This window comes from Protopterus annectens, chromosome 8.part1, assembly GCF_019279795.1.
Source record: "Protopterus annectens isolate FY-2018-M chromosome 8.part1, PAN1.0, whole genome shotgun sequence".
NCBI classification, from domain to species: Eukaryota; Metazoa; Chordata; order Ceratodontiformes; family Protopteridae; genus Protopterus; species Protopterus annectens.
Genome location: NC_056742.1, coordinates 146,094,607 through 146,116,869, shown reverse-complemented (window position 1 = coordinate 146,116,869; position 22,263 = coordinate 146,094,607). Strand labels below are relative to the sequence as shown.

The 22,263-nt window shown below is 41.6% G+C and overlaps 1 protein-coding gene across 1 annotated transcript in view; it reads right to left on the bottom strand.

The window, feature by feature from the left end:
* The window catches only part of LOC122810253 (c-Maf inducing protein), a gene marked incomplete in the record, with an annotated part of 1,337,359 nt that overhangs the window by 273,839 nt on the left and 1,041,257 nt on the right, over positions 1-22,263 (bottom strand). The window contains 1 exon segment of the mRNA XM_044081790.1: positions 4,900-5,016. Within this exon segment, the coding sequence (XP_043937725.1) occupies positions 4,900-5,016 (117 nt within the window).

Sequence of the window (22,263 nt, the reverse complement as noted above, 5' to 3'; positions counted from 1 at the left end):
TAAAAAGCAGACAAACTATACAAACTGAAAAAGTTCATGGAACACATATCACCATCTAAATTGTTTGGTGGTGAATGCAACAAGTTAATTAAAGTCACATTTACATCCTGTTGTTCCAGGACTGGTACCTCTTCCCCCCTCTGTTCACCATCCCTCCCCTGTTCCAATGGTTGTTCCTGTTCATCGGGGCCATATCCCAATTGTTGTTCCCCTGGGGACCTTTGTTCCTCAGATACTCTGAGCGTCTCAAGGGGGGAAACTCTTCCATGTCTAAAAAAAACCTGACCAGCGTTACTAGTTGAAGAATTGTCCGTATCAATAACATTGCTGTTACTGTTTCCAGAATTCCCATTAGAATTAGTATATTCTTTGCCCCATTCCTGGGAAGGGGGAGGTCTGGGATATGCCAAGCCATTACTATAATCATTTCTGTCCCTATTCAGTTTCTTAGTTTTACGAAGTTTAACAGAACTTACTAGATGCTCCCTACTCTTAAAAATTCTCACATGCTCAAATTTGTGTTGTTCATAATGCAAATGTTCACAAATGCTTTTATCAATATCAGAAACAGAAACAGATAATTCATTAATTAAAACATTATTATGTTCTACTATCAAATGCATATATTCTATGCCATGTCTATCAAATAAAGCAACTAGCTCTTTAAATAGTTCAGAATTGTACTGTAACCCATTAGGGTAGCGCCACATTCTTAAACCTTTTGGCACTATATTGTCCTTAATACATTCTCTAAAATAAGCATTGTCAAGCTGAAGTCGTTTAATTTTAGAAAGTTTGTAATCAAACTGATTGAGATGGTAAATCACTGTTACCAGTGTCCATTGTGGTTCTCTCAGCTTCACCAAAGGAAAAAGTTTCGGCAAGGCAATCTTTTAATGCTGGAATTGTGCCTGCTGATGAATTAATGTTCACCAACTGGTTAATGCCCTCCTGAGACAAAGGTCCCCAGGGGAACAACAATTGCAACAATTGGGATATGGCCCCAATTGTACACCCACAGCCCCTAAATGTTTCTAATACTCTTATGGATTTAAGAATGTATACACCGAAGCTGAACTTCTATTGATGTGCTTAATTTTCTATCTGTTCCCTGCCCTAAAATATCAGTCATGTTTGGGCTGCCAAAATTGCATAAAAATCTTAGCCAACCACCCATGCGACCCATAGCAGACTCCAAGGGGTCCATTACCCACCCCCTTGCAAGATATCGGGACAATAAGTTAAAAGAATACATATTGAGTGAGACACATCTGTAAGAATTCATGGAGCTTCTTACAAGCTATGGATGAGATACCTTTTAAGGACACTTTGGTTTTTATTACTATTGATATTAAAGACCTTTATTCAGTCATACCTCACACAATTGGTTTGGAGTGGTTTACAGATTTCTTGTATGAAAAAGATATCTCACACTTCCAGACCTTGGTCTTTTCACAACTGATGGAAATTGTCCTTAAAAACAATTTCATTTTGTTTAACAAAGAAATTTACTTACAACAAGAAGGGGTGGCTATGGGGTCTGCATGTGGTGGTTTATATGCAAATATTGTAGTTAGGCAATGGGAGAAGAAATTTATTTTTTCTTCATGTTATTTTGAGCACATCAACTTTTTCACCAGGTTTTTGGATGATATGTTTGTTCTGTGGGATGGACCTGCTGATGCTATTGATGACTTTATAAATTATATTGGAACCACCACAGAATTTCTAAAGTTCACCTATACCAGAGACTTTGACAAAATTTCCTTTTTAGACGTCTTTCTGGATTCAGTGATTTGCACTGGGTGTGACGAGGGTGGACAGGATTAGGAATAAGTATATTAGAGTCAAGCCCAGGTTGCAATGTTTGGAGACAAAGCCAGAGAGGCACAATTACGTTGGTTTGGACATGTGCTGAGGAGGGATGATGGGTATATTGGGAAAAAGATGCTAAGGATGAAGCTACCAGGTAACAGGAAAAGAGGAAGGCCTAAGATAAGGTTTATGGATGTGGTGAGAGAGGACATGCAGGTGGTTGGTGTGACACAGCAAGATGCAGAGGACAGGAGGAAATGGAAACAGGTGATCTGCTGTGGTGACCCCTGACGGGAACAGCCGAAAGAAGATGATGATGATGATGATCATGAGACGTCTTTCTGGAAAAGGATTATGAAAGTAAGAGGTTTGTTTCAAAAATCTTTAGGAAAAGCACGTATTCAAACTCACTACTGCATTTTTCTAGTACACCCAGTCAAACAAAAGAAAGCAACAGTTAAGGGACAGTTTGTGCGTGCAGCCCATACGGTATCTGGTATTGATGAATTTTTAGATGAATGTGACAACTTGAAAAATATGTTTCAAAAAAGAGGCTATCCTTATAAGTTTGTTAGTGATATAATGATTGAGGTGGTTAACAAGAGAGAGTGTGGGTTTTATGTACCTTTATTTTCTTGTAGTATGATTGACAGTGGGCCTTTCACCAGTAATCAAGAAACTGACAATGTTGCAAGTAAGAATGATTATAAGACTTATTTCATCACTGTATTCACTCAAGATAGTTACATAGTAAGAAACATCTTAACAAAAAACTGGTCTATTTTGAGATATGACAAGAACATCAGACCACTAATAGGACCGCAACCTATTATAGTATATAGGAAAGGCAAGAATAAGAAAAACATATCTGAGAGTAGTAACTCTTACCCAAACCACAGGTCAGGTTCTATGAACAAATGTGGCAGATGTAACTATTGCAGTTACATTAAAGAAGGCAATATTTTTTACATTAATAATATTGAAATCAGAATCAATGAGAAATACAACTGTAATTCGGAGAAAGTGATTTACTGTGCCTGTGAACCACCTGTTCTTGCTTTTACATAGGCAAGACTGATAGAAAGTTAAAAAATCGCATATACGAACACCAATATGATATAAAGAATAAAACCTAAACAAATTCTTTTAGCGAACATGTTTTGGAGTATAATGACTATAAGTTCCAATTTTTTATTATAGACAATATCAGTACCAACATGAGGGGTGGTGTATGGTCACTATTACTTGAGAAAAGAGAATTATACTGGCAATTACGTTTGAATGCTGGGAACTGGCCAGGCCTGAATGAGCATATTTCAATTAGCCCAATTTTAAAACTAAAGGCACTAGAAAGATAACATGTGTGTGTGTGTGTATATATATATATATGTACATATATATATATATTTCTCCATTATGCATTTTAAATAATTCACATGTTCAGTATTTATGTTAAGTGTATTTATTTCTCAACATTTTCTACTATATCTAGTTTTTAGTATTGAATCACACATATTTATTGTTTTAACACATTCAACATATTTAAATATTTATTGTAAATTGTCATTTTTATGAAGCAGTGTTTATATATAGTGTGTTTTTAGGGTGGTGTGTTCCATGAACTTTTTCAGTTTGCATAGTTTGTCTGCTTTTTAAATTCAGTGATTGTAAATATTGTGCTTTTAATGACATAACTGATTAGTTTATAACTGGGTGGAACTTCCTGTTTGGACTGTATAAGAAGGAAGTAACTATGTGGGGTAAATTGTCTGATGAAGTCTAGATCTTTCTGGACGTAAGCGCTCATCCTTGGATTTTTTGTCTGAAGTTAATAAAGTGGATTCTGCATTCTACAACTGTGTGGCGATTTGCAGCCCTGCAATACTTTGAGTGGGTTCAATTCAGCTACTTCTTCTGGCTTTTGTGTTTATCTGAGACATCTTCGATGCCAGACTCAACAGTTCTGATGTAAGCACAGACCATTTCCTAGATTCATCTGATCACTCCTCAGGTGATTTATGTTTGTCGTTATCTTTTTCATTGAACTTGTCCTGTTTATATCTCTCCATCATTTTATGTGGGGATCCAGAAGCAGCAGAAGAAGCTAAGGCCTGAGTGGACTGTCCTGACTGAGGGATCAAACCTTTTAAAACAAGTGTGTCTCTCTGGCCCTGAATGGTCCTGGAATTGAATGAAGAGCAAGCCGCACAAACTGTCTAGATGCACTGCCCCCAGGTAGTATACGCAAAGAGAGTGTAGGTCCATCAGTCAGATCTTAAGATCGCAGGACATACATTTTTAAAGCTATGAACCTTGTCTGCTATATATAACGGCAAAGCATCGCCACACCCAGAGGTATGAAATACCAAATGCAGTAGCACTAATCAGCAAACTATTAAACACAGATAACTGGATGGAGCAAAATGCTTCAGTAGTAAAAAGAATTAACTTTCTGACTCAGAAGAATCAGACAAAGAGGGATAAATATGTCTGTGTGTGTATTTTCTTTTTAAGTTTAGATATAAATAATAAGGGAGGTAAAGGAAATGAGGGCACAGAGAAGAAAAAAGAAAAGGTACTTAGCTAAACACTGTTAATCACATTCCTCAAACATGGCCTTCATGATCAGGAGGCAAACGAGGTCTGATGTATTTGGAGGAACAGAGGGATTAAGGGTAGGAGAAGAGTCTGGAGTCTTGGATTCACAGCTTCTAAAGGCACCAAGGTCTGATATTTTAACCTAAAGAATGAACTGGATGAAAAAAATACATCAGATCTACTGTTTGGGTAAAAAATAATGTCTTGTAGTTTTATGTATACATGTACTGTTTTTCAGAAACTGATGCCAGTTTGCTGCTTACTTTTCAGAAATACAGTCACTTCTTTTCAGCCAAATCAGCAAACAAAAGTGAAAAACTACAATAAAAATTAAATAATACCTCTCTTCCAAAAACTGCAGAAATGCGGACTTTCATTTTTCTATGTTTTTTCCTACAGCTTTACTTACCGTGCTACTTACAACTAAAAGAACTCTGAGGAAAAATGATTTATGGGGCAATGTAAGTATGCTTGTTATATACCTACCTCTATCATAGTCTGGTTACCTCTCAGTGCAAGTAGCATACAAGGCCCCAGCTTGTTTTCAGCCAAAGAAAGCAAGAATTTCTTTGTTTTATAACAAGATCCCATTAAGATGTGAACCTGTACAGAAAAAAAAAATGACTTTAAAAAGCTTGATACCTGGAAAAGAAAGCGACACATTCAGGAGAAGTATAAACAACTAAACACACACTAAAAACATCAAAGTCACTCTAACGTTCTCATCTGCTAAGACATCTGGAACATGAAAAAAAATGCACCCGGCATTGCTTAGCAATCCAGCAGTTCTCCAGGGTTATCATGCATGCAACTGCCAGATTCCCTAACACCTCCTGTCAACCTATGCACTGGGTGGGCACCCGACTTCTTGGGGAGTCAACCTTATGTTGCATATTTATAATCCCTTGGGAGCAATTAATCCCATACAAAATCATAGCAGCAGGAGACCATGTATAAGTGGCTAGTCAACTGTCCCTAGCTCTATCACCTTTTCAATATGCTGATATCCGTTTTTCAGCTGGATGGGCAAGAAGCAGTGACATGAAGACATTTCTGACTGGGCCAACAGAGTGACCGGCCTTCTAGCCTTCTCACATGCCCAGCTTGGTGATGTGTCTTCCTATGAGTTCTGGCCTCTGGTAGAGCTTACAGAGATCTTTGCCTAGTATGCTCCCTCCCCTCCATGACAGGTAACCCTATCCTCCCTGTCTGCACCATTATGAGCCTGAGCTGCTGACTGATCTTATGCTGCCTGTGCCATAGTAATGGCTTTATCACTATACGCCACCAGGTGAGGCCAAAAGATGAAAATAATTTTTATGCAAATTTGAGCATTGCACATTAAATGGTTTTATTAATCAGTAAAGCAATACTTGATACCTTTCAACTGTAGCAAGGTATGTAACAAAGAATCTTATTTACAAACACAGTTTCCTGCATTTTAAAATTGCTGTGTAAACATCTTTGGAAAATTACAAAAATATAACAGAAATTATTACTCTTCTATGGCTTACTATGTCAACAAAACACAAATAAATACATTTCTGACACTATATATATATATATATATATATATATATATATATATATATATATATATATATATATATATATATATACATACACATACAGACATATATATATATATATATATATATATATATATATATATATATATATATATATATATATACATATACACATACATACACTATATATAAATATCACAAACATAATAGCTATTGTGTTACTTATCTAATTGTCCTCGTTTGAGTAAATGGGCTCTGAACTTATGACATTTCAATTTGTTTTTGTAGGGGCATTGCTACAGGCTTTACAAACACTGTATACAATTTGTTTTTGTATGGGCATTGCTACAGGCTTTACAAACACTGTATACAATTTGTTTTTGTAGGGGCATTGCTACATGCTTTACAAACACTGTATACAATTTGTTTTTGTATGGGCATTGCTACAGGCTTTACAAACACTGTATACAATTTGTTTTTGTAGGGGCATTGCTACAGGCTTTACAAACACTGTATACAATTTGTTTTTGTAGGGGCATTGCTACAGGGTTTACAAACACTGTATACAATTTGTTTTTGTAGGGGCATTGCTACAGGCTTTACAAACACTGTATACAATTTGTTTTTGTATGGGCATTGCTACAGGCTTTACAAACACTGTATTCAATTTGTTTTTGTATGGGCATTGCTACAGGCTTTACAAACACTGTATACACTTTGTTTTTGTAGGGGCATTGCTACAGGCTTTACAAACACTGTATACAATTTGTTTTTGTAGGGGCATTGCTACAGGCTTTACAAACACTGTATACAATTTGTTTTTGTAGGGGCATTGCTACAGGCTTTACAAACACTGTATACAATTTGTTTTTTGCCTTGTAACCATAATTGCGGGATAAGCTCACTGCTACTGCTAACACTGTTAGAACTGTGTATGTCTGGCTCTGTGACAGTTATGCAACTGCGGCAGACAGGAACTGATGTTAAGGGTGGCCTTATGCCTATTTAAGGCTAGAGTAATAGCCCTACATAGACCTCCAAGGATTTTTAGATTGACAACCTTTCCCTTGTGCTGCACTTGTAGTTCCCTGAATATATGTAGAGCATACTTTAATCTTATGGTCTGTACAGCAAGCACATAAAAGTGCCTTTTTGTCTAGTAAGCACCATTTGGATTTAAAATAGCTGTTTACTCCCCACTTATTCCTTATATTCTGTCTCTTTTTAATTCAAGTACACTCCCCTCTGGACCAGCTGTCTTTCTCTCTTTGTGAGTTCTAAGCGACTGAGAAACCCAGTAAAATTGGGAGCGTCCGGGATTGCTTAATGGCCCGCACCTTGCCATCATATTGTGCATGTAGGTGGCTTTCCTAAGCATCAGCTTAGCTAACTACATATAATTTAAAGATCTGCTGTTAAGTTAACTATTCCTGCTCTGAACAAGCATGCTAAAGGGTGACCCTCCAATACTTCACCTTATCTAACACCCAATTTCCTTTCCTTGCTTCTATGTAGTGCTTTTGCTTTATCTTTAGCTTACCCAGTCTAAACTCCTGATGTAAAGCCATTACCTTTTCTTCAGTACTAGCCTACAGTTCTATATCCTCTGCTACTAAAAGAGGCTACATACCTGTAGAGCTCCTAGAGCCTTGACTGTTTGTTTTCTTGGTTACTTTCTGCTGCAGATTCATGGTGCTCCATTCGCTTTTACTCACTCCACTCCCCTACCCCCAACTCTCACCCACCTCCACATACCCTTAATTTATTTTTCATCTGTCTAGTCTCCACCCAACTAATTATCTAATCACACTACATTCAAACTACACACTGCACTCCCACCTCCTACCTTCTCACCTTTCACACCACTCCTCTTTCTCCCTATAGGCATGACCCACTCCCTTACCCCTCCCCTACCTGCACACCACACTCTCCTCTCAATTCTTTTACTCAAAACCTTTAAACCCCTCTTCCATCAACTTCACAAACCATGCTAACCAATCTATTAATAACTCTATTTATTTTACTACTATCTCTATTTACATCATACCATTCCAGCAACCATTATCTCAGACATTAACCTCCTCCTTTATCAATAACACACACTCAAATACTGCATTCAATACCATCACTCTTTCTTTATACAACACCTCTATATTCCACTGTTTCCACTACAAAATACTTCAACTATCCCACCCCGCCCACCCAGTAACCTTAGACCCAAACATTCAAATAAACACTACCCTCCCAAACACAACTTACTACATACTATCCTCTTACTAGCAGGTGACATCCACCCTAACCCTGGGCCAACTCCACTAAACCCATCCCAACAAATCCCCCCTCCTACCTCATTAACCAATACTCCCTCACACAGTATACCCCCCACCCCCCCACCCCCCATTCTAACAAACACTTATCCATTATGGCGTTCAACATTCAAAGCCTTGCTAATAAAATTCCTGACCTTTATGCTTGAATCTCCCAATATTCTCCCCACCTAAATGTACTATCTGAAACCTGGCTGAAACCCCATACTCCCAACTCTGAAATCCTTCCCCCTGGATACATCTACTGATTAGACAGGACCAGCAAAAAAGGTAGAGGTGTAGCAATTCTGCCTGAACGTTCTGAGGTGAAGGGATGTAAAGTGCCTGCAGGGAGACTCCATGTTGGGCTGACAAGTCCCTGGCTGGGAGAACAAATCTGAAAAGAAAACAAGATTGGGTTCCGCCCTGTTTGTTCACATACCATAGAACTGCAGTGTTGTCAGTGAACAATTTCAGGGGACCTTATCTTACAGCATGAAGGAAGGCTGTCACAGGGCAAATAGGATAGCTCTCATTTCCCTAATGTTGATGTGTTTCCGCCTGAAGGTGTGTGACCAGGTACCCTGCACTTTCAGGCTGCCCAAAGCAACCCTCAGCCCAGATCTGAGACATTTGTGTACATTTCCTGGACTAGGGCAAGGGTAGTAATGGAAGTCCTGGGTTAAGTGGGACTTGGTTTAACCACCACAGAATCTCCTTACTTAGGCAAGGAAGGATGGGGATGCTCAAGTCTAAGGGGTGAGAGTGTTGGATCCATGTGAACTGCAGGTACCATTGTAATTTTCTCATGTGCAGTCTTGCCAGAGGCAGCATGGGTATAGTGGAAGCCATATGACCCAGTAGACTGAGATACTGTCTGGCTGTCAAAACAGTGGCTTTGAGAATGGAGGCCAGATATCGCCTCAGGGTTTTCACTTTTTGGGGTGGAAGGAATGCCTTCATGACATCTGTCCTTATCCTGCAGCCCAGGAAAACTTGGTCCTGAGAATAACTCAGGTTGGACTTGGGGAAGTTTATGCTGAATCCCAGTGCTTGCAAGACTTAAATGACTTGGTGGAGATGGGTCTGTATGGATCTGGAGCATTCTGCCTGAATCAGGAAGTCCAGTTATGGAAAAATTTGAATCCCTTGCACCATTCAATAAGCAATGACTGTAGCCCGACACATGGTGAAGACCCTTGGAGCCATAGAGACTCCAAAGGAAAAGGCCAACAACTGAAAATGTTCGGAAACAGTAGCAAAGCACAAATATTTCTTGTAGTTGGACCTTATAGGGATATGGAGGTAGGCATGCTTTATGTCCAAGGTGTACAGAAATCCCTGAGGTATCACTAAATGAAAAAGGGTCTGAAGGGTAAGCATATGCAATGTGGGTACCTGTAAGAAAAGACTGAGGTGAGAGAGATCCAGGATAGGTCTCCAAGGTCCATCTTTCTTGGGAACTAGGAAGAGTCTTGAATAGAATCTCTTTCTTTTTTCTGCCAGAGGAACCAGTTGTATGGTTCCTTATGAAAGGAGACTGTCTATGACTGGCTGGTAAAGGGGAAGTTGATCTTTGGGTGGCTGGGGAATCCCACTAGGAGAAAGGGAAATAATCCAGGTCATAAAGTAACCCTTTTCTATGATGGAAAGGACCCACCTGCCTGAGGTGACATTTTGCCAAACTGGAAGACAGTGACAGAACCTTTGAGACAGAGGAACAGAGTCTGGAATGGGTTGCAGTGAAGGCAGGTAGGCACAGGCTACCTGAAATGTCCTGAAAGTGAGGCTTCTGGCAGGAGTTTGAGCAGGCATAGAAGGGGTCTGCTGTTTCCTAGTGCTTTTTCTTGTCCTGGCATGGGGAGCTGGGGCAGAGTGCTTCCTCTGAACTAGGTCTTTGATGGATAGTCCCTGTGAAATTAGGGTATAGGGAAGACAAACAGGTGTTTTAAATCCTGTAGTTCCTTCCCTTTTTGCTGAAGGGCCTTACATAGCTCAGCCACTTTAAATCCAAAAAGGACAGTTATCCAGGGGTGCAACCAGTAATTTGGCCCTAATATCACTGGGTAAGGGTTCTAGCCTTAACCATGAGTATCTTCTAAGGACTGAAGCTGAGGCTGCAGACCTAGCAGAAGCTTCAGTAGTATCATAACTGCATCTAACTGAATGTTTAGTAACTTGAGAAGACAGGGAATTGGACTGGAGATTTGAGTCTTGGAAGAGGAGTCAGGAAGGTCAGCTAAAAGCTTGTTGGCCTGGGTCAAAAGAGCCAAGGTATATTTGGACATAAGTGTCTGGTAATTTACTGCCCTAAAGGCCACGGTAGCAGGGGACTATACCTTTTACCAAGGCACTCCATGGCATTACTCTCTTTGTCTGTGGGAAGGACAGAGGTGGAGGGAAGTAGCTTGGATGGCTTGTCTGCTGAAAATGAGACAGTAGCAGGGTCAGCAACAGAGCATTTTATCAAAAAAATTGCCCCTTCTGGAACTTTGTGAAACCAGTTAGGCCTTCTAGGGGCAGGTGGTTGTGAATCAAGATTAAGAGAGGCAGCATTAAAAACATTCAAGAAAGCCAGTAACACTGGAGGAATTGCAGAAGGAGCAGAGATTTCCATCTGCAGAAGCTCATATCTTTTTTGGACCTCTGACATTTCAGAAGAGTCCAAATGAAAATGTTCTCTCATTTTAGAAATGGTCTCCCAAAGGTGAGGTCCTCCCCTGGGGGATCAGCCTCAGCAGATTCGTCCTCTGGAGAAGCATATCCAAGAGGAGGATGGCATCTGAGAGACAAAGGAGAGAGAATCTTCTGAAGAGGAGTCTGAGGATTCCTCAGCTTCAGGTTGGATAATTTCCTCAGCCCGAGACTGGGAGTGATAGGAGGAAGACCAGCCTGTGGAGAAACAGGCAGCCCGAGGCCTGGGAGTGATAGGAGGAAGACCAGCCTGTGGAGAAACAGGCAGCCCGAGGCCTGGGAGTGATAGGAGGAAGACCAGCCTGTGGAGAAACAGGCATGGCAGGCCTTAGGGCTATAAAGGCATTAAATCGGCTCTGTGAAAAAGACTGCCAATCAGGTTGGATTTCAACAAGAGGAAGAGATGTTTTGTTTTGTTTCTTTTTAAGTGAAAGCCTAGAAGGCATAGCCTCTAGGGAAGGCATGATCTCAGAGAGAGGCCTACAGTCTGTTTGCTGGAAAGCAGTGGATGCAGTGGAAGGGCCTGTCTGGGAAGCTATAATAACCTAAGGTTCCCCCCTCATCGTCGCTAGGTAACATCTGCAAGCCCTTCCTGGATGTGCCTTCCACCCTAGGTTCTGCGGCCTCTCGAGGGGTACCCACTATACCTGAAACGACAGACTCTGAACGTTCCTCCAGGTGAAAGTCGGCCACAGGAGGGACGTCAAGTAGAGGAGGGGCAGCAGCAAGTTCAGGCTTTCTGTACCTTTTGAAGACAGTTATTGAAAAAATCAGTTGTTCTGACCTCTCACATACATGGCAATTTAGTTTTTATGAGCCCCCAAATTTAAGCATTTATGTCATTACACATGCTGGTAATATCAGTGCCAAAAATACCCAAAGGCAAAATGTTTGTTATTAGTAGGCTTCCCTGTTTAGCAGGAAAATGAAAAACAAAAATACATTTTATTTTAAGATAAAACAAACAAAAAGAAACACTCTTCCTACAGAACAGCAACTATATCCAACATTTATGTTGAATTTAATTTAAATACTTCAGAAACATTTGAATTTGAGCAGTAAAACTGATTTGGAAGTTTGTATGAAACTTCTTCTGTAGTTTGTGTGCAGACAAACTCAGCCAGTAAATTGAATTTAAAGAAACTCTAACTTAGGTGATAATGTGCCTTTAACACACATTTCTACAAGAATTGTAACTCACACTTAAAATGCTCAGGGCTAGCAGTTTGATGGTGTAAACATTGGCTCTAGGCAATTTGGTCACATTGCCTAATGTTGATAAGACACTCCAACCACATGTAAAAATGTTGAAAAGGGGTTGATGTTGATGATGACTACTTAAAATTCACAGCTGCAGCCCTGATATTGGGCTAAAAAAAAAGCACTGGATAATGAATGAACAAGTATGTTCTGACATCACTTTAGGGTTGAGGTTGTTCTGACAGTGACCCTATCCTGTGGAAGGCAATGAAAGATTATTTACACATGAGGGCTTGTAGCTCAAAAACTCTCCTAGATGAAGTCATAGCTAGGAGGAAGGTGGGCTTCCAGGTAAGCCATCTTTACAGATGCACTGTCAGCAGGTTTAAAGGGAGGCAAAGTTTGCTGTTTCCAAGACATAATTTAGATTCCAAGGCAGAATGGGGTTCCTTCTGGGTGGTCTCAAGTGAATCTTTCCTTTTAGAAAAAGTTTCATGTGGAGGTGCGAGAAGATAGGTGGAGCACTGTTCAGACAAGCTGAAATAGCAGTCAATGTACCTTAATGCTGGAACAGGAAACTCTAATGTAAAAAGCTTTTCAGGTACTGCAAGACTAATCTGATGCCTAACTGAGTAAAATCAGTGTCACTGCTGTGACACCAGGTGAAAAATCTTTTCCATTTTGCCACTGGTATTGATATTGGGCTTTCTTGTTTCCCTTAGAATAGAGAGCACCTACTTGGGATATGATGCGATCCTAGGTGTCAAAACCAAATCCTCAAGGTAGTTAACTTGAGAGTGGCGAAGTGAGGATGAAGACAGACCTCTTGGCCTGGCTAAGGAGATCAATCTCATGTGGTACGGTGTGGAATCTACCCTCACTGTGCATTAGGAAGAGGGAGAAGAAGTGCTACCTTGGCCACAAGCTGGTCATTAAGATCATGATGGAGCTGTCCTCCTGTGCTTTTTGTCAATACTCCTGGAATCAAGGGTAATACCGGGAAGGCATAGAGGAATCAGTTTGTCCATGTGAAGGAGAATGTATCTATATTCCAAGCTCCTGGCTGTTGTGTTTTGGAGGTCAACTTCTGCAGTTGCTTGATGTGGAGAAAGGCGAACAGATCTATTGAGGGGATCCCCCACTGTATAGTCGGTTCCAAGAAAACATCTCTTTTCAACATCCATTGGGGTCTAGAAGGCTCCTGCTTAGAGAGTCTGCTAGGTTATTGCTCTGACCTGGAATATAACAGGCTATAAGGTGTAACCCTATCGCTTAAGCCAGCATCGGAATCTTTCTGGCAGCACTGCACTGGGGGTAGGCAAAGTTCCCAGTGTTTATTTACGTACCACAGAACAGTGGTGTTGTCTGTTCAGATTTGCAGTGTCCCTGGGCTTAAGTTTTGTTGAAAAGCTTTTATGGCCTGGTAGACTGCTAGTTATTTTTTCTGGTTTATGTACAAACTCTTTTGCTATGGAGACCAAGAGCCCTGTAACTTTAGGGGACCTAAGTGGGCTCCCCAAGCTATGACTTGACCTATGCATAGTAACATTATTTTCTTCTGGCAGACTGAATTTTGCTCCTGGGTTCCTTTATATGGTGTTCTTCCACCATAAAAGTTCACTTTTCAAGCATGGAAGGAGAAGCAGCAGGGTTCATTATTTTACAAATCAAATCATAAAAATGCATGATGCCATGTACCCCAGTATCCTCAGGAATTCTCTTGCAATGATGAGCTACTTTGGAAGCAAACCAGTCAGGTAGCCTGTCAAGAAAACAATATTGTTTTGGGGAAGGAAATATTTCTGCTGTACAGAATCTCTGATGGGTCCCAGGAAGATGATCCATGTTTAAGAGAAAGAATTTGGAGATTTAGGGTGAGACCTACCTTCTGAAAACAGTAAGGCACTCAGTCTCTGAATTGGATCTTCCCTGAATAAGACAATTGTTTAAGTAGGGGTAAATATAGACTCCTAGAGAACTGCAATGTGCTATCAGAGAAGCTAGACATTTCATGAAAACTCTGGGTGCACCTTCTGTGACCATCTACTATGGGGACATGGAGAACAAACAGCGGTGACTTGCAAACTCTGAGAAAATAAGTAAAGAGTTTTACAATCTGCTATGAAGTTAGTTAATACAGCAAAGAGACAGAATGTCTGCAGCTAGAAATTCTTTCTATTCTCTGGAAACAGAAATAATTACAGGTTTCAAGGGAAAAAGTGTTCAACAGTCTGACAACTTCCAGTTCTAGGCAAAACATCTGAGAGATAAGTATTTTTAAACACAGAGGTGTTCTATTTTAAGTTCCTGTTAGCCTGGGAACTAAAGGCCGAGGTGACAAGAATGATGTAATCTGAGATAACCCAGCAGAAATGTTTGTTAGTAATTTAAGAACTATCTTAGAGAGTGAGTCTGTGCCTTTTGCATTTATCTTTGGACCTAGAAACATTCACCCAGCACTTTTGCCTGCATGTTACTCTGTAAGACTTGGATTCCAGTGATTTCTCTTAGAGATAGATAGGAACTTAATATGATTACGTTAGATCTTTTCTATATTTATGTGAGACTGTCCTGCGATGTTTTAAAATATTTCCTGTGATTCTTAACTGTGTTGTCACTGTGTTGAGTTATTGAGTATTGTCTTGTGCTTTTATTATTTATTATGAAATATATTTAAACCTTTTAATTGTGCCTGGTTTGTTACTTGCATATGTATTTGGTGACACTGTACAGGCCAATCAAACAGCCTTGCTGTTGGTCACACTTACCATTTGGATAATAGTAACATTACACAGTAGAATTGGTCACCCCTTGGGAAGGGCCTTATAGTAGCTGATAAGCAGTGGTTGGTGGCAGCTGGTACTACCCAATAGTATGGGCAGAAGGGGGCATAGCTAGTGAACCTGTTCCAGCCCTCCCCAGGCAGGAGTGTCTGTGTGCATATAAATCAAATCTCAAAAAGTGTGTGTGTGTCAGCTACTTGGGCAGAGACACGAAGAACTGGTTGGACAGAGACAGTGCTGGAGGTTTTGGCTTGAGCTAAAGGCTGAAATCCTAACCCTATAGCTGTGTCCGTGGGGAGTCTTATTGGGGATCTAGAGAATGAGGGAGAAATTATCCACAGACTGACTGTGATCTCTGTGTGTTCTTAAGGGAAATTGTACTTTACTGTGTGTGTACTTTTCATCCTCCAAATGTGCACTTCCTGCACTGGTGTTAGTGGTGAGGACTGATGCTCCTTGCTTACTGGGCCAGTGCAGGGCTGTCACATATTAATTGTTTGGCAGCAGTGGGATACCCATATCACATATTAATTGGTTGATAGTAGTGAGATAGCCACATCACACATTAATTGGCCTGTAGGGGTGTGGATATTAAATTCCTGTAGCTTGTGTACAGTGGTCACTGAAGGTGATTGTACTCTTAATCTGCGAGGCAGAGGACATCCAGAATTCATATCACAATTGTTTTATTTTTTTGTTAGCTTAGTTAGTCAGGGAAAACAGACAAGCGTGTTGACAGAGGAGTATGGCAAGCTGACAAGGAGCCAGTTGGCTGAGATGTGCCAAACTAAATGAATGGCGCATGCCAACCTGACTAAAGCAGGCATGATTGCATCTTTAGTCACAGCTGCATCAGAGAATAAAAACCAGGATAACAATCTGACTGGCCGTGGAGATGTACAACTCTCAGAAAATGGAGAGCTCAACCATTCCACAGAGGACTTAAAAATCTGTCGGGAGTTAGAGAGACTTGAGTTGGAGGCCAAGCATTTGAAAATAGAAGCAGCAGAGAGATTGAAGCATCTAGAGATCGAGGAAAATGAGAAACTGTGAAGCTTGGATGCTGAGGAGAAGGAAAGGTAGAGGCAACATGAAAAGGAAATGTTGCCTCTTTTCCACAGTCATGGAGGCAATGGGAAAGGGAGTGACCATACCCCAGAAGCAACAAAGGTCAGTACATTTCTTCCACAATTTACAGAGGGGGATAACTATGACCGTTTCATTCATATGTTTGAGAGGGTATGTAAACAGTAAGATGTTGACCAAGGGCTCTGGGTACGGTTCCTGACCCCCTTACTCCATGGTAAAGCTGTAACTGTTCTTTCCAAACTGTCTGATAATGACTGCTTAAATTATAACCTTGTAAAGAATTGTTTTCTAGAATTTTTTAAGTTAACACCTGAAGCTTATAGGAAACAGTTTCGTGAGCATAGACGCAAGGCAGACAAAAGTATGTGTGAATATGTTGCTGAACTAAGCACTTATTTTCATAGGTGGGTGAGTGGATGTCAGGACACCACTTCTGAAGAGCTGGCAGACTTTTTGGTGAGGGAACAATCCCTTAGCACTTGAGGACATGAGAATCTGGCTAGCTGATAGACAATGCCTTACTGTAGATGAGTTGGGGAAGAAGGGAGACCTATACCTAGCAAGTAGGGCATCACTGCACAGGAAAGGGACACCCAGTGCTGCTCATGGGTCTAAAGGAACCCATGATGGGCAGCCCAGACTGCCCCAACAGAATCTGCCAGTAGCAGGGGAAGACACTAGCCCAGGTACATGTCCAGGACCTAGGGTTAAATGTTACAAATGCAACCAGTGGGGCCACGTGGCATACAGATGTCCACGGAGGCAAGGTGGGGAACAAAAGGTAGGAGAGTAAGTAAGTGGGAATGACAAAATGCCAACAGTAGGTTGTCTTGAGACAACAAGGGTACCAAACTATCACCCTGTGAGCCAACAATTCTACTAAACTACCACCCTGCAGATGTCATGATAGGGAATGATTTTGATAATGCAGTACCATGTATTCATGCTGTTACACACAGTCAGGCTTGGAGACAGGCATGTGGGTCTGGTAGCCTGGGGGAGACCCAGAACAGACTGCACACTTGAAGCCAGGACTGGTGAGGTGGGAACATCAGGGACGGTGCTACCCTGTAGCAGTGAGACTGAAGGTGAGCCACAGCTGCTTGTGGGTACTGATGTTCCCTTGGACAGGGTGAATGCAAGGGCAGAGGTGAGTAGTAGTACCCAGGCTGACAGCGAGGCACTGCTGTCAGAAGATACCAGACTTCCTGTGGAAGGGGAGCTGGGAAGGGTTATAAAGACAGAGGTGAGACAGGCTCAGCTCTCAGACCCTACATTACAAGACCTGAGGGAGATAGCTAGTGAGGCACCTGATTCTCAAGGGAAGAGGGGGAATCTGTATACTAGGACAAAGGATTACAGTACAGAGAGTGGACCCCTGAGGGAGGGCTAGAGTGTGAGAGAACAAAGAAGTTGGTAGTGCCCAGAGCCTACAATCTGGCACTTCTATCCATAGCCCATGATATTCTCTTTTGCAGGTCATATGACCATAAAACATACCAAGAGACATATTATGCAGAACATCTACTGGCCTGGGATTTCCAGAGATGTTAACAGGGTACTGCAAGACCTGTGAGCAGTGCCAAAAGGTAGGCAAGGCAGGAGACAAGGCGACTAAGGAGCCATTTCAAAAGGTATCTATGGATATTGTGGGGCCTCTGAGTGCCCCAAGTTCCACAGGGAAAAAGTATATCCTAGTGGTAGTAGATTATGCTACCCAGATACCCTGAAGCAGTGGCTCTGTCCTCCACTGAGACAGAAATGGTGGCAAATGCTTTGTTAGAGATTTTCAGCAGGGTAAGTTCCCCCAAAAAAATGCTGACTGACAGAGGTGCCAATTTCATGTCAGACCTGCTGGGTTGTCTGTGGAAGTACTGTAGGGTGAAACACCTAAAGACCACCCCTACTCTCTCCAGACTAAAGGTCTTGTTGAAAGGTTAAACTCTACATTCAAGATGATGCTATGGGCATTTCCAGTCCAGTTTAAGAGGGATTGGGACAAATATTTGTTCCAACTGTTGTTTGCTTACAGAGAGGTTCCCCAGGAATCCACATGTTTTTCACCCTTTGAGCTGTTGTATGGGTATAGGGTGAGGGCACCTCTGATTTAATTCAAGATGAGTGGGAGGGTGAGTGTGAATCCCATAAGGAGTCTGTTGTGGCACATGTTCGAAACCTCAGGACAAGGCTCAAGTAACTCATGGGCTTGGCCCAGAGGAACCTGGCAGAAGTCCAGCAGCAGAAAAAGGGCTGGTATGACAGGAATGCTCGAGCTATAGAGTATGCTGTAGGGCAGCAGGTAATGGTTCTCATTCCTATCGGACACAACAAGCTGCAGGCAGCTTGGGAGGGACCCTACAAAGTGGTAAGGAAGGTCAGTGAAGTTACCTACATGGTAGAACTGCAAGGCAGGAGGCAGGGGTACAAATTGTACCGTGTTAACATGATGAAACCTTACCATGATAGGGAGGCCCTTGTGCTGAGCATTTGCAGAGAATTGCAGGAGGAGTCTGAGGGAGATCTGGTGACTGATCTCCTCAGTGAGGCTTGGACTAACACCTCAGTGGAAGGAGTAGCATTGTCCCAGCATCAATCTCCTATCCAGGTTCGAGAAATCTGAGCAGTGTTGCAGCAGTTTGGAGACATGTTCACTGGGAATCCAGGGTACACTCACCTGGTGCAGCACCATGTGGATACCAGACCACAAAGGCCTGTTAGGCAGGCTCCTTATAGGGTGCCTGAGAGAGTCAAACAGACTCTGAGGGAGGAGATACATGAAATGTTGGATCTAGGGGTAATTAGGGAGTCTAGCAGTCCCTGGGCCTCTCCAGAGGTGCTGGTACCAAAGAAGGATGGCAGCAACAGGTTCTGTGTGGACTACAAGAAATTAAATAGTGACACAGAGTCAGATGCTTACCCCATGCCTAGGACAGATGAAGTCCTAGAGCAGCTGGGTGGGGCTAAGTATGTTACCACCATTGATCTTACCTAGGGTTACTGGCAGGTGCCCTCAACTCCCAGTGCTAGACAGAGGTCAGCCTTTGTGACTCCTTTTGGCTTTTATGAGTTCACAAAGATGCCCTTTGGGATGAAAAATGCCCCAGCGACTTTCCAGAGGCTGGTAGTTCATATTCTAGCAGGAGCAGGAAATTTTGCCCTTGCTTACATAGATGATACTGCCATCTACAGCCATTCTTGACAACAGCACCTACAGCATGTCAGGGAGGTGCTGAGAAAACTACAGAGGGCCGAGTTGAACACTAAGCCCAGAAGATGTCAGGTGGGTATGGCAGCGGTCCCCTACCTGAGACAGAGTGAGGAATGGTAAGATCAGGCCAGAACCTGCCAAAGAGAAAACCATTCAGGCATGGCCTGCACCTGTTACCAAAAAGCAGGTGGGAGAATTTTTAAAGAAAGCAGAGTACTACAGAAAGTCCGTCCCCAGTTATAGTACCATAGCTACTCCCCTCACAGACTTGACAAGGAAAAACAGGCCAGATAAGGTAGTGTGAACCCCAGCATGTGAGCAGGCATTCCAGAAGCTTAAAGAAGCTTCAGGAGGACCCCCTGTGTTAGCCAGTCCAGATTACAGCAAAGAATTTGTTGTGCAGGTGAATGCTTCAAACTATGGGCTGGGGCTGCACTTAGCCAGATTTCTTCAGAGGAAGAAGAGCACTCAATGGTTTATCTCAGTCGTAGGCTCCAACGCAGGGAGGAATGCTATGCAGCTGTAGAAAAGGAATGTCTAGCCATAGTGTGGGCACTTCAGAAACTTCAGCCTTATCTATATGGAAGAAAATTCTCTGCAGTTACTGACCACAATCCCCTAACATGGTTACATCGAGACAGCCAGCAAAATGCCAACTTACTAAGGTGGCACCTAGGGTTGCAAGCATATATGACAGTGCAGCACCGCAGTGGAGTTAGCAATGCCAATGCAGATGGGCTCTAGAGACAGGGAATGTGGTAAGGTATTCCCAGATAGGCTCAACTCTCTCAAGAAATGTTTCCCAAAGGTCATTTTGAAAAACTAGCTTGAGTTTTTTTTTTTTTTTTTTTTTTGGGGGGGGGGGTTGTGAAGGCTGCCAGCCCAGTTAGCTAGAATTGTGTAAATAATCCTATGTCATTTGCAAATATTAATATGATCCATGGGGTTGTCTTACAAAGGTAAATTGTAAGTTATGTGTTGAGCTTCAAAAATGTAACCACAGTGCACCCTGCTGGAGAAGAGCAGAAATGTATATGGATTATATGCCAATGCAAATGTAGGTTTTCAAAGTAGAAGTTGAAACATACAGAGTTAGTTAACTTGCAAACTCTGAGAAAATAAGTAATGAGTTTTACGATGTGATATGAAGTTAGTTAATATAGCAGACAGACAATGTCTGCAGCTAGAAATTCTTTCGATTTTCTGGAAACATAAATTATTACACGTTTCAAGGGTAAAAGTGTTTAACAGTTTTACAACTTCCAGTTCCAGGCAAAACTTCTGAGCGATAAGTATTTTTAACTCAGAGGTGTTATATTTTAAGTTCCTGTTAGCCTGGGAACTAAAGGCAGAGGTGACAAGAATGATGTAATCTGAGATAACCCAGCAGAAATGTTTATAAGTAATTTAAGAACTATCTCAGAGAGTGAGTCTGTGCCTTTTGTATTTGTCTCTGAACCAAGAAACATTCACCAAGCACTTCTGCCTGTGTGTTGCTCTGTAAGTAAGACTCAGATTCCAGTGATTTCTCAGAAATAGATAGGAAGTTAGTAAGATTAGTTTATATATTTTCTGTATTTATGTGAAACTGTCCTGTAATGTTGTTTTAAAATATTCCTGTGATTCTGAACTCTGCTGTCACTGTGTTGAGTTATTGAGTATTGTCTTGTGCTTTTACTATTTACTATTAAATATATTTAAACCTTTTAATTGTGGCTGGTTTGTTTACAGATATTTAAACTCTTAGAATACTTGCATATGTATCTGGTGACACTGTACAGGCCACTCAAATAGCCTTGCTGTTGGTCACACTTAACATGTGGATAATAGTAACATTACACAATAGAATTGGTCACCATTTAGGAAGGGCCTTATAGTAGATGATAAGCAGTGGTTGGTGGCAGTTGGTACTACCTTACAGTCTGGGCAGAAGGGGGCAAAGCTAGTGAACCTGTGTCAGCCTACCCCAGGAGTGTCTGTGTGTGTATATAAATCAAATTTCAAAGTAAGAGTGTGTGTGTGTGTGTGTGTGTGTGTGTGTGTGTGTGTGTGTGTGTGTGTGTGTGTGTGTGTGTGTGTGTGTGTGTGTGTGTGTGTGTGTCAGCTACTTAGGCAGGGACATGAAGCACTGGTTGGACAAACAGGGCGCTGGAGGTTTTGGCTTGACTCTGCTGAGAGCTGTGCCAGTGGGGAGTCTTACTGGGGATCAGGAAAGGAGAAACCAGCCCCAGAATGACTGTGACCTCTATGTGCTCTTAATGGAAAATGTACATTACTGTGTGTGTACTTGACATCTTCCCAATGTGCATGTCCCTGTGATGAGGATGGAGGCTCCTTGATTACTGGGTAAGTGCAGGGGCGTCACAGGAAGGAATGACAAGAAGAAGCCTGGTTTAACAGACTGACTTCTGGCACTCTTTTTCTATGCCTGTAATAACATCTTTCTTTCTATCTTAAAACTAATAAATCAATGATAAAAAAAGGAAAAAAGATTTTAGCTAGAAACTGACTAATTTAAAATCGGACTAAGTCAAACAATGAAAAATGCAGTTCAGATACTAAATATGCAAATGGTTGCAAAACATTCACTTCACACATCTAGGAAGGGAACCCCCCCCCCCCCATCTTTACAAATTATTCTTACTCAAGTCATTCCAGCTTGGCAGTAATGACACCTGCCACCCTACTCCATATACAGTGAAGTCTCACTTAACCGGCACCAGTGGGGATTGGTAGATGCCGGTTAACTGTAGTTTCCGGTTTCATGAAGAGATGCATTGCGATTTTTGATTGGCTCAAACACCGGGCATAAGAGCCAATAAAAATGGCAAAGCGCAGCCTCTTCAGGCTGTTACGCATTGAGTAGAAGTGGCTCCGCTTTGCGAATTTTGATTGGCTCGTATGTCGGTATACGAACCAATCAAAAAATGCTGGCTGATTGGGAGTGCTGGTTGCTTGAGTTCTGGATAAAGGTGACTTTACTGTACTCAGGCTTGAAATTAAAAAATATATTACTACAGCATTTAGCTAACATTGTGTAT